General features: G+C 39.7%; 2 protein-coding genes across 3 annotated transcripts in view; one reads left to right on the forward strand and one right to left on the reverse strand.

Moving 5' to 3' along the window:
• The window catches only part of peli3 (pellino E3 ubiquitin protein ligase family member 3), a 50781-nt gene extending 50600 nt beyond the window's left edge, over positions 1–181 (reverse strand). For both annotated transcript variants that reach the window (XM_044341066.1, XM_044341060.1), the window contains exon 1: positions 97–181. The gene's annotated coding sequence lies outside the window, so the exon portion shown is untranslated. The remainder of the gene's footprint in view (positions 1–96) is intronic.
• rce1a (Ras converting CAAX endopeptidase 1a) lies at positions 2–18233 on the forward strand. Its single transcript, XM_044341067.1, has 8 exons — positions 2–380; positions 1685–1787; positions 1944–2027; positions 4327–4405; positions 5800–5967; positions 9683–9754; positions 9873–9935; positions 11059–18233. Exons 1-8 carry the CDS (start codon positions 220–222, stop codon positions 11286–11288), a joined length of 960 nt encoding a protein of 319 aa, XP_044197002.1. The 5' UTR covers positions 2–219; the 3' UTR covers positions 11289–18233.
• The last annotated feature ends 1884 nt before the right edge of the window (positions 18234–20117 follow it).

Below are 20117 nucleotides of genomic sequence, written 5' to 3' on the forward strand. Positions count from 1 at the left end.
GGCAGCAATGCAACTATAAGGCTGTCAGCAGCCGCGAAACGTCGAAGAAGAAGAAGAAAACAAGACGTAGATATACAGCGCCGGATATGCTAGTACCTCAGCTAGCAACGTTAGCTTTCGTTTTGAAAGGAGAGTGTTGACATCCTCGCAGCTTATGTTGGCGGGTGTTTAATTTCGTTAGATGGTAGTCGTTTGGTTTAGTCTCAGCCGCCAGTCGTCATGGCAGAGGAGGATCTCTCGCTTCTGACAGAGGAGGTGAAACACAGCGATGGCGCTTTGGTGCCTCCGGAGGGTTTATGCGGGGTGTCGGTGCTGTCCTGCCTGCTGCTCGCCTGTTCTTATGTCGGCAGTCTGTACGTGTGGAGGAGTGACCTGCCGCGGTGAGGCTGAGCTACCTACCTGTATGGCTCCTGTGTACCATATCAGATGGTGCGCAGGTATACATACACGTAAAACCTGTGTGCATATATGTTGTTCTTGCTCTTTAATGCGGAATTCAGCTAAACTATGTTCTTCCTGACATTAATATTATTATTTCACACGTTTTGGCGTTCATTTGATTTTACATACAAATGTCTAATTCTCAAACATGCTTAGAAACGATGGTTTTCACACAGCGTGTGCTCCTCGTACTTGTGTCTGACAGTGACGCCACAGCAGCGCCGCTGTGTGGCCAGTGATGACGCACTTCATAATTCAGCAAAAACTCAGAACTGGGGCTCTAACAATGGCCAGACTCACTTATCATTGGCCCCAGGGCAGAAATATGATTTCGGGCCCTCACTCTTCCCCGCAAACACTTGTCCTCCTTCCATAAATGTCCTGTCATGTCTGAATAAACCTCTAAGGCACATTTATGTAACAGACTCACCGTAACAGCTTGATGAAGCCAACAATGTCATGTGTTTCATGTGGGAAAAGGACTCAAGTCTTCATGACAGCATCACATCTTCTCCGGAAAATGAGCCTTTTACATTTATATATGTTATACTGTACTTGGGCAGGTATTTTTCAAGCTAGTAACCTGTATGTCTACCTACCTGTGCCCCCCTTTGTGGCACACACACACACACTCACCAAGCATTTTATTAGGAGCACCTGTGCAATCTAATGAAATCCAATACAACAACTTTGCCATAAATTATAATACGTTTTCAGTTTTTGTTAACATTGTCAGATGATAATTCTACTTTCTGTTTATTATTGAGGTCATAGTGGGTGGTGGTGGTGAACTGGGGGACATTTGCTTGGTGAGTGTATATAGATAACTTAAGTACTTGCTAATGTTACCCTCATAAAGCTCCATTATGTCTGGTACAGAAAGAACTTCTCATCAAATTCTGTTCAGAGTTGTCCAGTTTACTGAAAAACTGAAAGTGTTTTTCATAATAAAATTAAAAAAAAAACTTTAAAGCAGACAGTACATGTAAAAGTTATAGGAGTTTGTTAAAATACTAGTGGATATGCCAGAGTAAGATAAATCTGACCGATTAAGATAAAGCTGTATTTAACAATAATTTATAAAATCTTGAAATTTGTAAAAGGATATTTGAATGGATCAGGCAGAACATGCTGCTGGTGCTAGAGAGCATGGAGGGTCCTGACAGTTTAGCTCAGTTGGCTGTGTGTCCCCCGCTCTCCTGTGGTGGTGATGATGATCGTCTCCTCTGGTGTGTGTTCTCAGGGATCACCCTGCTGTGATAAAGAGACGCTTCACTAGTGTGCTGATCGTGTCGGGCCTGTCGCCTCTCTTTGTGTGGGCGTGGAGAGAATTCACAGGTGTCAGGGTGAGTCTGTGTCTCAGAAAACCTCTGACCACATTCAGCTTCACCTGAGGATTATACAGCTTACTCTGGCTTTGGATGTGCTTTTGTGTCATATTGCTGTCTGGCACATTTGCAGTTTGCTCTTTACTTATTTGTGTGTGTGTGTGTGTGTGTCAGACTGTCCCATCGTTACTGGCTCTCATGGGGATCCGGTTTGAAGGCCTCATTCCTGCCATCATACTTCCTCTGCTGCTCACCATGGTAAGATACACACACTTCGCTCTGTGATGATGATGATGATGATGATGATGACAATGATGATGATCCACTAGCTGGATTGAAGTAGACCAGAATTTAATCACCAATCATCACTTTAAATGAAGTCAGAATTTGCGGTGTGAAGAGCTCTTATTATAAGAGTAAGATGACCATTAGTGGCATCACCAAGCAATCACCATAGCAACAGATGGACTATGTGCTTGTTATGTTCTTGCAGTTGAATCCAAACAAATGTGCCATTACAACAAAAATAACTGAGGTCATAAATGGGGTGTATTTACAGAGAGTATGTGCTTAATTTAACTAAATTAAGTAATTACTAAAATTCTTCAGGGTTCTCCACCTAATTTCTGCTTACGATGGTGCTGATAGTTTCAAAAAGTGTATCTCAAAGGATTTAGTTAAAAGCGGAGGTTTTGGGAGAGACGTACGTGAAGTAAAGGTGCTGTGAGTTTGGAAGTCCTCTGGATTAAAGGAGAAGGGTTATGATATATATAGATATATATTTTTTTATTATCAACAAATCCTGTGAAAAGGCCAAAACCAATAATGTGTTAGTGCGTCTCTCAATACTTTTGGACTTCTCTACCCTGTCTGTGGCTCTTAGCCCGTTGTTTCCTACTGAAGACATAACTCTATAAAAATGCTCATTTCAAAAAAAAAAAAAAAAAAAAAGGCTCAGTAATTTTCTAAAACATCTGGTCACTGCAGTTTTTATTACTCAAACAGGAGGAAATAGTGCATTTGTTGGGGACTATTTTCAGTAGTGGATGAATCCACACTGTGAGTATTTCTGGATGCAGGATGGTGTGTGTGGGATTGAGTCAAAATAAACTACAGTGTGCGTGTTCATGGTAATGAAGGAACGTGTCACTCAGTGCAGCAGTGTGGCTCACTGATGTGTTTTTAATAGTTTTAGGGCAACAATGGAGCTCCGTGGCACAGAGGCTTTGATACAAACAATACTTGTTAGTAGAAAGGGATGCACGATTCAGGAAATCAAAAAAGTAAAGTTAGGCTTCCCGACTCATTTTAAAAAAGACGAGAGAGAAGCAGTGGTTGAGCGAGCTAGAGAGTGGATGAGGAGAGGGAGCGTTGGTAAGATTAGTGAGGAAGCTGGTGAATCAGATCAATAAAATGTTATTTTCTGATTGTTTCACAGCGGTTACAAATAAATAAGCCCACAACCACACAAACCTGCGGAGGTGAGCTGCAACGCTTGATAATGGCATTAGTCTTGTCAAGCTCCTTCTTCCCTTCGAGATAATAAAATTCAAAATATGTCCAAATGATCGCCTTCATTGCCGATTGGGCAGGTTGTATTTGTTTTTCTGTCAAGTACTCCATTGCTCGCGGTCTCTCCATGACACACACTTCACTTCTTTCTTGCTCGTGGAGTTGGGTCGGGGTGAAAACCGGCGCGGCGTCATTGCGCCATCTATGGGATTTAGCACGCTAAGTCATGTCAGGAAAAAATGGAAAACAGCGTCGTGGCAAGACTGAAAAATGTGAATCGATTCAGAAATTCCAGAATTTCTCTGGCGAATCGATTCTGAATCGCCAGAGATAGAAGCGCGATTCTTTGGGTTTGTAGATTGGATTTGATGGAAAAAAAATAAAGAAAATAACCAGACTTAAGGAGCAGCTATGGTGATAGGACTGTGCTGATGGAAACTGAATATTTTATGAATACTTCAGGATACTTAATGATTGCATTGCTTTTATGATAAAAATGATCAGATATAGGGTGCATCTCAATTCCCTTAATTGCATCCATGTTTCTCTCACTTGCGTCGTTTTCTTGCGTCTTAGTTACTCCCACCAAAGATGCATGGAGAGACGCACGGAAACCATGCGAGGAGAGAAGAATGGTGAATCAGAAAACATAAAATATAAAATTTAGGAGTGATACACTTGAGTTTAAGCTGCACTCTGTGTCCACTCAGTTGTGTTGTGATGATGTATCAGATCAGTCTGATCAGCTGCAGCATCCAATCAATAACTGATAAAAGTTAAAAAAGACTTCTGTGAAGGTTGATCTGGTGTATCCTTATCCTTATCCTTATCCTCAGGGATCCTCCTTGCTCCTCAGAGCAAAAATAAGTGCTTTGGGATGGCCTTCAAGATGGCGGACCAGAATGGCTTCTGGGTCAAGCGAGGAGTGAGGAACCATCTAATAAGGGAATTGGGATGTGCCCATAGTTTTACTCAGGCTGTCAGTAAAATCCAAGCCCCTGTCTAAAGTCAGAAACTGTTTTGTGTGTGTGGTCCTGTGCTGCAGGTCCTGTTTCTGGGCCCCCTGATGCAGTTAGCCATGGACTGTCCCTGGAGCTTCATGGATGGAATCCGGGTAGCCTTTGGTGAGACAACTAACATTCTGGATTCTATTTTTGCAGTCTGAGTTAGTCAAATTAAGTGAGTATCTTCCAAAGTTAGTCTTTTTAGAGCCCATGTCCACCGCAGGAACTTTTCCAGGGACTCAAGAGCATTTTGAGGAACTGAGGAACTTTACCTGCGTTTACACAAGAGGAACTAGGGTTTTAGTTCCTCTGGCGTAGTTCCTGACTTGAACCTGGAAAAAAACTGAAAAAAGAGAACTTTCATAGAACTTTCTGATGGCCTGGAACTATTGGGGGTGGAGTTTACAGTGATTTTTGGCTGATTGGTCAAACACAAACCCGAGGCTGCTGCAGTATGTGTCCAGGGCCCTGTTCTTCAAATGTGACTTGACTAATTCAGGCTAACATGCTGCTATCAGGCTAAAATAATCATGTCAATACTCATCCAGCTAATTTGGTTCTTTGAATTCACAGTTTAGAAATGATTTATATTTTAAATATGACTAAATATTCTTTGTAGTGCGGCAACAGTAATGTTTACAACAACAAAGTCACTATATAAACTCAATAATATCTCACTGGAAATAAATCTAACATGGTAATACAATGAATAATATTCCTGACATCAACACAGACATCAGTCTCTATCAGTCATTCGCAACCATAAGATAAAAGAACCAACCTTAATAGTACCCCAGGTTCTTAAAATTTTAGAACCAGTTCCAATGCAAAACCAGGTTTCAGGGCCATCCCTATTTAATAGGTTTTAGTCTTTCAAATGTCAAACTAAATGTCATATTTACTGGCTCCACTGGTCTTTTAACAGTCAGAATCTTTTAGGTGAGTTTGTGTCTTTTGCTCAGAGTATACCAAACTAAATTTGGATCGATTCCTTTTAACTCAAACTTTTAGTTTGTTGTATATTTTATCATTTATAAGGGGTTCACCCTATAACATCTTGGTCGTGATCTGGCTAACTGTCAATGAGCTGCAGGTTTGAGCTTAAGGGCTAGTTACTCTGACAACAGTTCCAGGTGGATTTTAAGCAGCCTCAAAGAACCAAAGAAATCCAGAATTATGTCAAATCCTCAACATTCTAATCTGGAAAACCTGGTTATCTACATACAAAGAATGGGGCCCTGCGTCATTCGTACAGTAAGCAGTACAGGGTGCCATTAGTATCAGTATTAAGATAAGGTCCATGCAGCACCATGATTAATTTGCCTCAACAGAGAGGTGTAAATGAGATATTTAGTTACTGGGTTCATAGTTTCTGGAACTGTTTGATCAAAAAAACATGTATAATAAGATGTCAAACTGGGTGTTATTCCAGATAATTATGTGTTGTGGTTTGGGGAAAAAAGGAAAATAATAAAAAGAGGAACCATAATCTCCTCTCTGTCTCCATCCTGCAGACCCGTGGTTCTGGATGTTGTGCTTCAGTGACATGCGCTGGTTGAGGAATCAGGTGGTGGCACCGTTAACAGAGGAGCTGGTGTTCAGGGCCTGCATGTTACCCATGTTGGTGCCCTGCACCAGCCCTTCCACTGCGATATTCACCTGCCCGCTCTTCTTTGGAGTGGGTAAGTTCTGCCAACATCAGGATTTATCTGCAGTCATCTGCAGCGCCTTCAAATCTCAAGTCCTAATGAGTAAACGTATCTTATATTTCCACCATTCATTATAAAGTTTCTTTATGCTTATGTGAATCCAAAGTGGGAATTTTAGCATAATAAATAAATAAATTAAATTGCTGTGTAAAGAGAGTTCCAGTAAGACTTACATGAATACACACTATCTTTTTCAGATGTGGTTTGTTTATCTGAGCTGTAATCAGACAGAAAGCTACTGCTCAAATAAGAACAAACACTGGAGACACAGACAGCAAGAACTTAACATTTTCACTGCAATGCAGCACATAGGCAATTACAAATAAATAAAGGGCCAGTTCATCCATATTACTATATTTTCTCACTAAAAGGGGAACTCTGCTGATGTTCCTCATCGGTGTCTCAAGGTGTTGGGGAGTACCACTACATATGTGTAAAAGGTAGCATAAATACTTTTGTGTCTCCAGAGGGAGCTGTGTGGAAGTGTCTCAAGTGATGTCACTTAAGTCAGCATGGGTTGGGGCTGAAGACTACAAGTTGGAAAAGGAAAAAAATCTGATAGAAGTGAGGTTACCAGACCTCTGTATCTCCTCATCTCTGCTGGAGGCTAGCATTAGCCAGCACTAGCATAACATACCTGAACCTCTGACTGAACTTTTGGCAGTTAAATAGCATTGTGGGTAATGTAAGTGTCAGGTTTTGATAAGGAAGAAGAATGTGTGGAATAAAAAAAAAAAAAAGATATTGTAGCGCACAAACCGCCCCCGAGGACACATCTGATGCACCGAACCACTAAATGCTCTGGCTGGTGGGTGGTGCTGTTTCCTCCATGATCATGATGGACCACTTTTTTTAATCTCTAAAGAAATGATGTAGCTTATCACGGAAACACTGCAGTTGAGCGGATAGAAGTACTGCGTCTGAGTTGGGCGGTGCTTTGTTTTGACTCTTCCGTTTTCAAGCAGGAAAAAAATGGCGGCCTGATGAAAATGCTACTTAGATAAGCTGACAGTGAGGTAGGTGAGGTGAGTGAGACAGCTGCTATAGAGACAGCACTAAAGTAAACAATTTTATAGTGATGTGACAAGGGACAAGGTTGCCTGGGTGCTGCCTGAATAACTGAGAGTGGTTCATCTCTCTTCCTTCATATTTGCTGTAGCATTTCACTGGGTCTACACTGGCACTTTGAATTGTAACTGCCATCTCCTTGGTCGATCAAGTTTGTCTTTGTCAATAAATCTTTTGCAAAACACATCCATATCTCCTTGAGTTTCTGAATTGACAGAAACTCATGATTTCTATAACAAATTGGCGTCAGTGAACAAGGATCTCAACAGAACAAAAGACATGTCTGGGTCTGTCTGATATCAAATAAATTGTGTATTTTCTGTAATTTGGCTGTGAGCATGTAAGGCCTGGATAAGGTCACGGTTCAGTGTCCTAGCTGAGTGTCACTCAGGACAAATGTGCCATACAAACCTCGCAATGGATGTTCAAACCAAAATTGATCAAGTGAGATAAACATGGTTTAATTCAATGTGTTTTAATATTATAAACATTTTGTACAAGTAAATTAGGGTGAGGGCAGTAGTTGGTAGATTTGAAGGGAAAAAAAGACTGGTGTGTTTTTCTGGACCCCCACAGTGCTACACAGAGCGCTTTTTTTTTTTTTTTTTCTGGGGCAGCGTCGGGTTGCACTTGGCAAAGAAGAGACCCACAGTGAGGTTAAAGCCCTGGGTAGACAGTCTGGGGTCAGTTGAAAAAGACTTATTCCAGTTAAGCAAGACCAGTGGTAACTCTGTGTCTGCAGGGATAAGGGAGGTTCTGTAATGCTTATGGCTTCAGAGACCTAGGCGCCGATTTATAGATTGGCAAAATACTTCAAAATATGTTTCTGAAAGCAATTGAGGCGAGAAATAGGCAGTGCAGTAATAGTCTTGATTCATATTTGATCAGCACTGCCTAGTTTGACAGTCTGAGTTTAGTGAACCAGGTGTGTTGTGCTGGACAGACTAATTTGCATAAAGATGAGGTTGATTTGTGTTTACGCAAATACAGACACGGTGAATGGTCTGTCAACTCGCCCCACCGTATTCATCATGCACCATACAGCCACATCTCCTGCTCTCCATAGAAAATGAATAGAATCCTTCGACTTGACATACGTTATCACAGTTATCAAAATTAAGACATTAAACAAAATATTGCAGTGTATACCTTTTTAAACAATAAAAATATCAGCCTTCAGATTTGCCATACTGTTAATACTGCAGTAGCTCTCCCTTTAATATCTCTGGATGTATTAGGCTATTATGGGCATGTTGTAAATCAAAGCTTAATTGAAATATTTTAGATTTTAGAATTATTTAGATATTGATTTTTTTTTTTCTCTTTTTAATTTTCTGGTGCCAAAAACAGACATTCCAGTCTGGTTATTTTATCCACGATTAAATAAGTAGACAGTTCAATTGATTTTTCCAGAAAATGTACTATATCATGATAAATATGAATATTGTATATGAGTATATGCAAGTTTCAAGAGTTTGCTAATTGATTTTCATACAAAAAGAAAATGAAAGAAATACAATGGTGGCTTGGAATGGTAGGAAAGTGGTATATAAATGTGTGTAACACGTTTTAAAATCTGCATTTTTGTATTTTTTGGCCACTAGGGGACAGCAGAACAAGCTGTAAACGTAACACTGACATATTATCACCATATGTGTTAGCAAACTATTTATTTCCACATCTAGCAGATACAGAGCAACATTAGCATTCATTTGGAGTCATGTTTGTATCACTTGATGATTTAAAGTCCAATATTCACTGTCTGTTTTCATCTCCACCAACTCCTGGGTAAAATATATGTCTCTTTAATTGCTAAATGCTCCACTGTGTTCACCAGCTAGTTGGTAACTTTGTCTGTCTGTTGTCTGGTACTGAGTAAGTAGTGGGGGTGTGCCTGAATACAAATACGTTATTTGGCAAAGCACAAATAGTGGGTTCTTTACAAATATTTGTTTCATACAAATATTTAAAATATTATTTGTTTTCGGAAAGAAAAAAAAAAGTAGGTTACACTTCATGAACACTTATTGTAACACTTTAATTTTCTAAAATTAAAAGCGTAATAAAAACAAAAACAGGATTTTTAACCTCTTTCCACTTTTATTCGAATACAAATACAAATAATTTTGCTGCCTCAACAAATACAGATACAAATACAAATACTGAACCCTCTGCACATCCCTAGTAGGTAGTGAAAAGCAGTTTTATCAAGCTGTCTGCTGCTGCTGGAGAACAGAAATTGTTTGTCTGCAGATAGGTGATAATTCTCAGTGGGCTTGTTACCATGAACAACACCTCTCACATTACACATAGTCATTTAATCTATTGTTAATACAAAAAAATGCAGCTTAAACAGAGAAAATAGTTGCTTAGGGACAAGATGAAGTTCATCTGATGATTGCTACGTAATTGGGAAAACAGTTTTCACGGATAGATCACCAATAACAAGTCAAAGTGCACCTAAGTACACTGATATTCTTGTTTTCAAGCAGTCTCAGTGCAGGTTTTTGAGTTTGAACGGTTTCAACATTTTTTAGCTCAGACAGAATTGCTGCTGCTGATATGTGATGATTCATTTTAGTTCATTTCTGAGTCTCTAACATTGTCGTCCCTCTTCAAGCTCATTTCCACCATGTGATCGAGCTGCTGCGCTTCAGACAGGGGACACTGTCAGGGATCTTCCTCTCTGCAGGTGAGAACTCATATGTTGAATGATCTCCAATCACAGAGTACAGTTGTGCATCACAATGTCAGACTGGGAGATAGTAGAAGGAAGCTGATGATGAACATGTTTCTCTGGTCTGCAACAGTGTTCCAGTTCTCCTACACAGCAGTGTTCGGAGCCTACACTGCCTTTATCTTCATCAGAACAGGTGAGGGATGTTGATTTACATCTTTTACTTCAGTTTTTAAGTTGAGCCTAGTTAGCAAGCCTACTGAAAAGGCCTCAGCTATCTACATTTGTCATGTGACCCTCGTTTTGCACGTCATAGCATAGTCCCTCAAGAATATCCCACATATCCTCCCTGATGGCCGTGCCCCCCAGATATTATTATCCAGATGTCACATACCATGTAGAAACTGGGTCATCCAGAGGATAACAGTATGCTCAGTTAAGGGAAGAAGCACATTTTTGGGGGTTTGTTTGGTATTTGTAAGATTTGAAAGTTCTTGTCGACTTCAGAAACAGCAGTTGACAAACCCAATGTCACTACAAGGTCCACTCAGTAGCTGCTAAAAGGAATCCGGAGCTTTCAACGCTCTCACACAGTCCTCCTCAGCAGATGGAGTTGTCATGGAAATTCAGATGTTCAAATATTAAAGTTTTTTTCTGCTGAGGAAGATTGTGTGATAGGATGGAAAGCTCCAGCTACTGTGTTGAGAAAGCTACTTTTGGTGAGATTGTTTTTGTCTACAGACTTGTTTTTCATAGTTCTGGCCATCTTTCTAATCAATTATGATAGCATTTTTCTATTCTATTGTTCAATTTGCAGTTGTTGACATAGAGGATGAGATAGGATTGTGCAGTACCACCTAAAATCAACATCACAATGAAATGTCACATTCACCTCAGTAATGAAACTCAGAAAATCATAGATCATGTCTAAAGACCCATTCAGACTGGATTTATTTCTATAAGTGAGGTGGTTTGATTTTATTTATGATTATTACCTGCTCTGGCCAGTGATTTCAATCCAGTCCAGAGTGGGAATGAGAAGGAGAACTATTTTTGCCTCATCTTAAACTCTCTGGCACTTCCTTGGGGAGATTTTGGCTTTGTTTTACTGCATGTCCATGTCTAATACAGACCAGATCCTCTCATTTCCCCAAATTAAGTTACAAATTAAGTAGTCAAAAACCCTTTTTTGTTTGCTAAAATAGGGAAATCTAAACAAAATAATGACTATTAAATTGAATAATAATTGAATTGAATTGTTCTGTAGGAGTCTTTTTAAACATTTGACCTCTACAGTTTCCTCCTCCTGTGTGTTGCAGGTCACCTGGTGGGCCCGGTGCTCTGCCACTCCTTCTGTAACTACATGGGTTTCCCTGCCATCAGCACAGCCATGGAGCACCCCCACCGCATCACCGTCCTCTCCTCCTACCTGCTGGGTGTCCTCCTTTTCTTCCTCTTCCTCTTCCCCTTCACTGACCCCTCCTACTACGGCCTCCCCACACCGGTCTGCACTCTCACCTCCTCCCCCAGCTCCCTCTGCCTCTCCTGATCCCAGTCCCCCCTCCCCCACACACACACTTTGTTTACTTCTGTCCTCTCTCCACCTATGACTGATGAAGCAGTCGAGGGTGTTGCTTTGTTTTTGCCAAGTTAGAGTTCAGGTCAGGTCCAGTTTGGACCGACAGCGCTAACAGCCATGTGGGCTAAGTTGCCACGGAGAGGTGAGGAGGTCTGGAGCCATTCTATACAGTCAGGGTGACCCTCGATATGTCAATCCATTACCATGACATAGTTCAGTTAACTGGCTGGTACTCTTATACAGAGTGACTCAGTGTGAACAGGTGGGGGCTCATGTTGCTGGGACTGAACCTGACCCGTCTGGTTCCAGGAGAGCTGCCACTCTGATATGTGGTTTTAGTGTAGACAGAACACTGAAGGACAATTCCTCCTCAGATCTCATCATTTTGTGATGAAGCGTCATAATATCCACTCAGCCTTCCTTGTCCCCCTAAAGGATTATTCTCGTTTATTACAACTTAGGTCCTATTTTTGCCCATAATGAGTGGTAATAAGATCACCAAGTTAATGCCAGAGACCTGGAAACATGGAGACATCTGATGGGTCAAGAAACATGAGCAGTCAGACAAGTTATAAATAAAGCTTCAGGTTAAACAAACTTGTTTGGAAGATAAACCGTCATAAACATCCATCACAGTTTACAGAGCCACTTCCTGCCTCAGCTTTGACTCTGTACTTACTGTAGTCGTGTGCACACATGGTTTTCCTGTGCAATGAGGGATTATAACTAGAGACCAACCAATACAGCCACAAGGCCAGTAATACAGGTCAGTTTGAACTTATCACAGATATATTTTTATCAGTGTGTGTATATATATCAGATGATAACTAACAAGACATTACAGTAACGCAGAAAAGCCAAAGATGTTTGAGATTAATTAAAGGCCGACACAAATCTGTAGCACCAGCTCTAGAAGAAAAGGAGCAACTTTCTCACTTTCCTCACTGGACTGGCATATCCCAACTGCTGTACTTAGACTACTACTACTGGTTATACAGCATGTCCCGAGTGTGGTTATGTGACATTATGGAACGTGAAGCCATACCATGCCACCGTCACGCTTTGCCATGTGATGTTACGCTACGCCACATGATGTCACATGTGATGCTACACTACACCATGTGACATAGCTGATGTGTGTGTGTGTGTGTGTGTGGCACTTCAGAGACAAGTGTTGCCATGACATAGGTTGTCCACTAGAGAGCACTTGCAAGTTTATTTTTACATTAAAATGTCCATACACATATACATACTGTATGTTAGGTCACATTTTTTTTAACAACATAATACAGGATCCTTAGCAAACATGTTATTTGTATTCCAAGTCTATGTTAAAAAATGAATGTGGGACAGTATATTATTATTGGATTTCTTAAAATTTTGCTTTCAAATATTTACAGTGCCCCCGAAAAACAACATTAAGAATAATTATTGTTTATTATTATCATTATTATTATTATTATTAATGGTAATAATAATAATTATAATGATAATAAAGTAATTATTTCCAACATATTATATATATTGGGTGCTCTCACTTTCAGTTTTACCTTCAAATAGATAACCTGAATAAACCGTAGGCTTGTTTCTAACCTGTCTGATCGTGATTCTAGCCCAGTCAGACTTTGTAATGGGGATATCAGTTACTTTGATCAGTACTGTGTTCTCATAACTGATGGAAATGATGATCAAACCTACAAAAATAAGATCCTAGTTGTACAGTTCTGCGACCCAAACCCTAATCTTGGTTATTTTCACCTGTAACTTATTATGCACTCAGTATTAAATTAAGAATTTGTCTGTTTGGGTCTAGTTTGGGTCTCAGCTTTGGCAGTAGACATAGGTATGGGCTGGGTTAGGGTCTAAGCTTCTGGCTCATGAATTCTACCAAGTTGTAAGAAACCGAAATGATCCTTTAATGCTTTTAGCATCTCCAGGGGAAGGCATAGACGTAGTTGCTGTCAGCTGTGAGTTGTTGGAGAAATATTTTCTCTAGTGAAGGCAGTGAGAGTCCCCAACCCTCACTATAACACTCAACATGTCTAAATGCTGCATTCTAGACATGTTAGCATCTCTTCAGTCTGGGATCTCTCCTCTATGATTGTTGGTTTGCAAAGAAAACCCTGTAGTAGCTGCACTGGAGTACAGGAAGGTTGCTGTGATTGCTTCAGTGTGATGTTTTCAGTGGGAAATAAGAAAAAGACACCGTCAGACAAAACGGTCACAACAATGACATCACAGATAGTTGTTTTTAATGTTATGGAATTGTTTTTAACAGTCAAACTTCAGCTGGATTTGTTCCTTTTATCTGAATTCAGACACCAGGAATTTTTTTGCCTCAGATTTGATTCAGAGGATCATTCTGCTTGAAAAGGTTCAGTGTTTTGTATGTAGAGAGACTATTAATGGTTATTTATATACCTCTGCATGTTCCAGTGCTGGTAGTTTGTTGTTTTGTTGGTGAAGGGCGGTGACGGGATATCTTAGGGGCATTGTTCCCTAAAGGGGCATTGTTCCCTAAAGTCTGAAACATACTCTAATGTAAGTGCACAAACACAAATGACAAACTGGTTCTACATCCTGAAGGTGTGGAAGTAAAAACACCTGATTCTTCAAGGTGGGCGATACAAAGACTGGTCACACTAGGCTGTCAGGACAGTTGTGAAAAACCAAAACACAAGCACAAATGAAAGCAGACACGTGATGACGCGGTAAGGGCCCGGTCACACCAGCAATTATAACAGCAGAATCTCAGAGTGAAGTCAACTCATTCCAATGGAGAAAGGAAATATGTGCAGTGTAGAGTTCAGTTCAAATTCAAAATAGATAAATGAAAAACCTGACCGGGGGAAAGAGTAGTCTCTTCCATCTCCTCTTAAATCATAAGAACACACAACTGAATTTCCCTGTTGCTCTTGCTGGTGTCAACAGGATCTTATTTTCAGACACAGCAACACTGAAATTGACTTGAAGCATCTGTGTTTGTGTCCTTACAGTGTATGTTTAGGTCTTAAAGCTGGAGATAAGTTGCGAAGCTACGGCTGTCTTTCGGGGATCTTTCCTCCGAGGCTCTAAAATGGCCTCAAAGCCTTGTTTTCATAAGCCAATTTTCCTCATCGTTTGTCCATTCCATGCATCTTTCACATAGGCGCTCCAAATCTCTTAAACCAGTCAATATTCCAGGTTGGTCTCCTGCTTCAGTTTTGTCTTGCTTTTAACTGTAGTGAAGGTGATGTGCAGGGGACTGAGACCCCCAACACTCAGGTGTAGTTTAATAGTGGCAAGAATGCTCCAACCACTACACTGCATGCTGCTACTTGTATATTCACAATACAGAGCCATATATATACATATACATATCTATATATATATATGTATACACATGTACTGGATGACACTGAAGTTGGCCACCAGCACATTACTGACTGAGAGGGAAACTCATTTATTTACAGCCTGGGTCTTGTTTTCATAGCCATCATACCTATCAGTTCTGATACTATTTACTCCATAACACAGCTGCATATGATGTTCAAACAGGGCAGCAACACAAGCAGTCAGACAGGTTTTAAGTAAATCTAACAAGATGTCCTGGTAGTTGGAGCACATTGGACATAAGTCTGAGATGGGAGAAGAGCAGTATCCAATAAGAGCGCAGCAGGAAACCCCTTACATAGTGACTTCTCATGATCATTTGCACCAGTTGCAATTCCCTCCAGCCACAGTAATGTTGAAATCAGTACATCTCATCACTCAACACTCTGGGACTAAAAGTATCTTGTAGTGTGAGCAGTACAACACTTCTGAGATGATGAAAGACAAAGTTGAACTACACAGATAAGTGCTTCAGATAATATGGTTAAACTGTGGACTTCAGACCTGACGGCTCATGTTGTTGCCTTGTGCAACTCTGTTCTAAAAGCTGTTCCAGTCAGTCACTGCTTCACCAGATCATAGCACTGAAGTTTGTCAGTAAAACATCATAACCGATAGAAATGATGGCCAAAACGAACTAAATAAGGCTCAAGTTTTTTTCAATGAGTACTCACCTTTCTATAACAGTTTATCTGAGACGGTTCCGGTTCTTTGCACTACACATCTGCATAATGCTGTGTACTACTCGCTGTGAGGGGGCTTTTTAGGTTAGCTGATTGGTTTTACATGGAGTGGGCAGTTTGCTTTGATAATCTGATATTTCATTTTGCCTTTATAGAGTATCTGTCTTTGCTGTGAGTCAACAGAATCGTATACGTAGACGATGGTTTCTTCATTGGAGCAGACTGATTGACTCCACATGTTGCAGTTACAGCTCACAGTTGGGGATGTTTGAGGTGTTCCTGAAAGAGAGAACTCCAAAAGACAAAAACGCTCTATAAGCTATACTCATACTGTGAAGAAGAAGTGGGCTGCTTGGGTCTTCAGCAATAAATCATATATGTGAGGGGTGTGTGGTAACGTTTTTGGATCCATTTTATATGTGACTGAGCAATTCTGTAGTAAAAAAACAGGGCCACACATGTATATTATTTATATGGGTCAGTCATTTGTTCTTGGTAGTTTACAATTTGGACATGTGGAACTGTTATGATGTGAGAGTTGCACTGTACCTACCTGAAGCTGACACCAGAGGGCGTCAGAGCACTTTGTCGGAGACAGTGCTGCTGTGAGGACCTCTCACATCTGTTTATCAGCCTGTCTGACATCAGTCATCCGTCACTGGAAAAACCAATTCATGCTAACTTATTTTCCCTTTAGCTTCCACACAATTATGCCCCATTAGAGGAGATTGATGCAGAGGGGAGGAACCCAGTGGTGAGACTCTCGCTGATGCTAGTTTCCTTTTTAAACATTTTTGAAAGCAGAGTTTGACTCCCACATTGTTTCAAATCCTGAGCATTTGATTGCTCTGTTTAAAATATCCCTGATATGAAGGAGGCTCCTCCCTTTTCGTAGTTATAAAAAAATGCTCATATTAAGACAATGAGTCACATTTATCAGCTAGTCTGGGTTTCATTGGAAAGTTTTAATGACATATGAGGGTCTTTCCTCTTCTTCTTGCTAATGACCCTGTTTTTTATGTCCTAAAATTCCCATGAATCCAGCCATTAGTGAGTATCAAGATGTCACGTATTCATCTGCTCTCAAGAACAAGGGCGACTGATTATATAAAAATGTACTTCAGATCTGTTTAAAGCCACTATGTGTAGGGTTTTTAGGTGAATATAGCCATACATTTATGTTTGTAGAAAAAAATAGTCAATTCTGGTGAAAACTGGTTTAATGCTGTTTGTGAGAAGGTGTGGTTGGGGGTACCTGGGCTGAGCTGAGTCGCTAATTGCTGTCTCACTGGACAGCACGGTGAGCTGAAGATGCTGAAGGCTGCTGCTTCTCACAAACCACAGTCAGAGTCTGTCGTCTCGCAGCTCTTTATCCACTACTGTACTCTTCCTCACCTCAATGCTTTAAACTCATCTGCTGACCATATATGTCCAACACAGTGTCCGTATCTTGTTTTGTAGACAGATTTTTTAGATTCTGTAGCTATAGCTGCTTCATAGCAAAAGCATCTAGAGCTGCGACGGTTTATCATTAAAATAACTGCCAACTATTTTGATAAGCGGTAAATCGTATCGAGTCATTATTTAAGGAAAAAAAAATCTCAGATTCTCTGCTTTTCAAATGTGAATATTTTCTGGTTTCTTTAGTTCTCTATGATAGTACACTGAATATATATAAGCTGTGGACAAAACAAGACATTTTAGGACATCATCTTGGGGTGTGGGAAACAGTTTTTCACACATTTTTCACCATTTTCTGACATTTTATTGACCAAAAAACGAATCCATTAATCTAGCTTTTATCTTAATCCTACACATAGCGGCTTTAATTTTCTTTCTTTTTAAGAAATAAAACTAAATCAGATCATTTCATATCCATTTAAAAAAAAAAAAAAAAAAAAAGTGGTACGCCAACTCAAAGGTTGAGAAACTGATATACAGTAATGTGCTGTTTCTGTTCCTTGGAGCACTACTTTGTAAAGGGAAACAATCGCTTGCTGCAGAATTAAAAGATACATTCCCTCCCTCTCATCCTGTTAAAACATGCTGACAACTATTACAAGGATTGACCTTATAGTTTGAATCAGCACACATCTTACCAGCTGTTCTGTGCAAAGCTTTTCATATTTGCTGCGGGTGCTAGCAAATTCAGTTGCTCTGTCTTTTTTTCTGTAAGAAGAGGCACATGTCAAAGCTAATGTCTGATCATGCTTGCCCAACCAAAAATCTCCAGATGTTATTTCTGTGCAGGCTGTCATTGACTCACTCAGAATACTTTGTCCTCGCCTGATCTTTAGCCTGTCAGTTTTCTGTCACTGGCTTAAACGTTTGCAAGATGATGAGGTGAAACGCTAGTTCTGCCTTTACTGCTGTAAGAAGAAAAACACTGTCCTCAAACAACATCTTCAGCCAACAATCACACATCAGTATTTGCTGTTGCAGATGCAAAATCTGCACATCTGTAATAATATGCAGAGAGCCGCACCAACAGAGACTGCAGAATCTATTTTTGCTAAGCTTTAGCAGCTCCGTTATTTTAATACACAACACCCAGAGGAAGCATAGTTTCAAATGTGCGTTTTCAGAACTTATGAAATATGAATCGTGAGTCAGCTGGTGCCACAGAACTCCACAGATGTTTATATTGAGCACTATATTTTGTAATCAGATCTATTTTGGTGACAGGAACAGAGTGTACAGATATGTGCATGTATTTTATGCTCACTGTGTCACACTTGTTGTACAGTTCAAGTTAGAGACAACAGAGAAGCGTGTTTTAGTATGACAATCTTTTACAGAAACTTTGGAATCACTCTGCAAAATATCTATTTGTAAATAAATAATGTCATTTTCTACATCAGCCTGTGTCTGTGCTGTTCTTGCTGCCTCATTAACTTCATGGCTGTCCAGATGCTGTATTAACAGTTCATTTTTATCATCCTCAGTCCTCTTTGTCTCTGATTATATTGTAATGTGTCTTAAGACACACTTATTATAATTGTGTGTATAATTTTGTGATATAGAAAGGAAAAACATGCATTAATGCATTCACATACACCAACAACAGCTATTCATTTCATTTCCCAATGGAAAGTAACTTTTTTCAAAGGAACCAATCACAACACTATAAAATAAAGCACATAGTACCACAAACACACAACACCAATGTATAACACCAATGAAAGCGAGTAGTGGGTCAACAGCTCATTAAAATTGTGGTAGAAGCACAACATAAAAGTTAAAGGGTCCCCAAACCAAGTTCTCAACACTAAATTGCAATTCATGTGAAAATAATTTATCCTTACAAAAAGTTGAATTTGTGACAATAGTCTGAAGCAATATATTTCTGGGTGAACCCAGTCCAAAACAACAAACACAAGAATCTGTCTCCTCAAAAATTGCTGACTAACCTGGTGAAACAAACAAAAAGAATTTCACTAATTTTTACACAGACAGTGGTGGAAGAAGTATTCAGATCCTTTACTTAAATAAAATTAGTAATACAGCAGTGTAAAAATACTCCTTTACAAGTAAAAGTCCTGCATGACAAATCCTACTACAGTAAAAGTACATAAGTATTGTGAGCTTGATGTAGTTAAAGTATTGCAGTAAAATTAGTGGTTTGGTCCCTCTGACTGATATATTATTATATATGACATCATTAGATTATTAATAGTGAAGCATCAGTGTTAGAGCAGCATGTTACTGTTGTAGCTGCTGGAGGTGGAGCTAGTTTACACTGCTTTATATACAGTTAGCTAGTTTAGTCCAGTGGTTCCCAACCTAGGGGTCGGGCCCCTCTGAAGGGTCAGCAGATAAATCTGTGGGGTCGTGAGATGATTAATGGGAGAGGAAAGAAGAAAAAACAAAGTTCTGATACACAAATCTGTTTTCAGTTTTTGGACTTTTTCTCTAATCTTTGATTTTTGCTGAAATATTGGATCATTTGAACATTTATTGAAATGAAATCATGTGAGAAGTTTAGAGGGAAAAATCACTATTTGGTGGAGCTGTTAACAACTCATAGACATGTGAAATGTGACCCCGACTACACACTGCTTTTTGTAAGATGTCAAAAGACAAAAAGGTTGGAAACCACTGGTTTCATCTTTAACAATGTGTTGTATTTTAAAAGCTTGTTATATTATCCATTGTGTCAAATCTTCATCTGAAAAGTAACTAAAGCTGTCAAATAAATGTAGTGGAGTAGAAAGTACAATATTTCCTTCTGAAATGTAGTGGAGTGGAAGTATAAAGTAGCAACAAATAGAAATAAAATACAAGTACCTCAAAATTACACTTAAGTACAGTATTTGAGTAAATGTACTTAGTTAATTTCCACCACCACCACAAGTACAATGTTTAGACAGACTGTTTTCTAAGTGGGACCATATGATGTGCCAGGGTCCATCAAATCCACTATCAAAGTCTTGGAGTACTGAGAAGCCCCTTTTCATTCAATTCAATTAAATTTTTATTTGTATAGCTCAATATCACAAATCACAAATTTGCCTCAGGGGGCTTTGCACTCTGAAGAGCAATACAACATCCTCTATCTGTACATATTTGATTCGGATAAAGAGAACTCCCCACAAAACCCTTAAGTATTACTTGCCAGGCTGACAGGAAGGCCAGTGTACAGAATACATGAAAAGTCTCAAATATATTAGCCAAACATGTCTGTACCAGTGGACACACCCCCAAGTCCTAACATTTCCTCTCAGCTCACTCTTTAATGGAATAG

This window comes from Thunnus albacares, chromosome 22, assembly GCF_914725855.1.
Source record: "Thunnus albacares chromosome 22, fThuAlb1.1, whole genome shotgun sequence".
NCBI classification, from domain to species: Eukaryota; Metazoa; Chordata; class Actinopteri; order Scombriformes; family Scombridae; genus Thunnus; species Thunnus albacares.

Coding starts and splice junctions, on each gene's coding strand:
- rce1a (XM_044341067.1), top strand. CDS start 220: ATGGCAGAGGAGGATCTCTCGCTTCTGACAGAGGAGGTGAAACACAGC. Junction 1,788..1,943: donor GAGAATTCACAGGTGTCAGG/GTGAGTCTGTGT, acceptor TGTGTGTGTCAG/ACTGTCCCATCGTTACTGGC. Junction 5,968..9,682: donor CCCGCTCTTCTTTGGAGTGG/GTAAGTTCTGCC, acceptor TCCCTCTTCAAG/CTCATTTCCACCATGTGATC.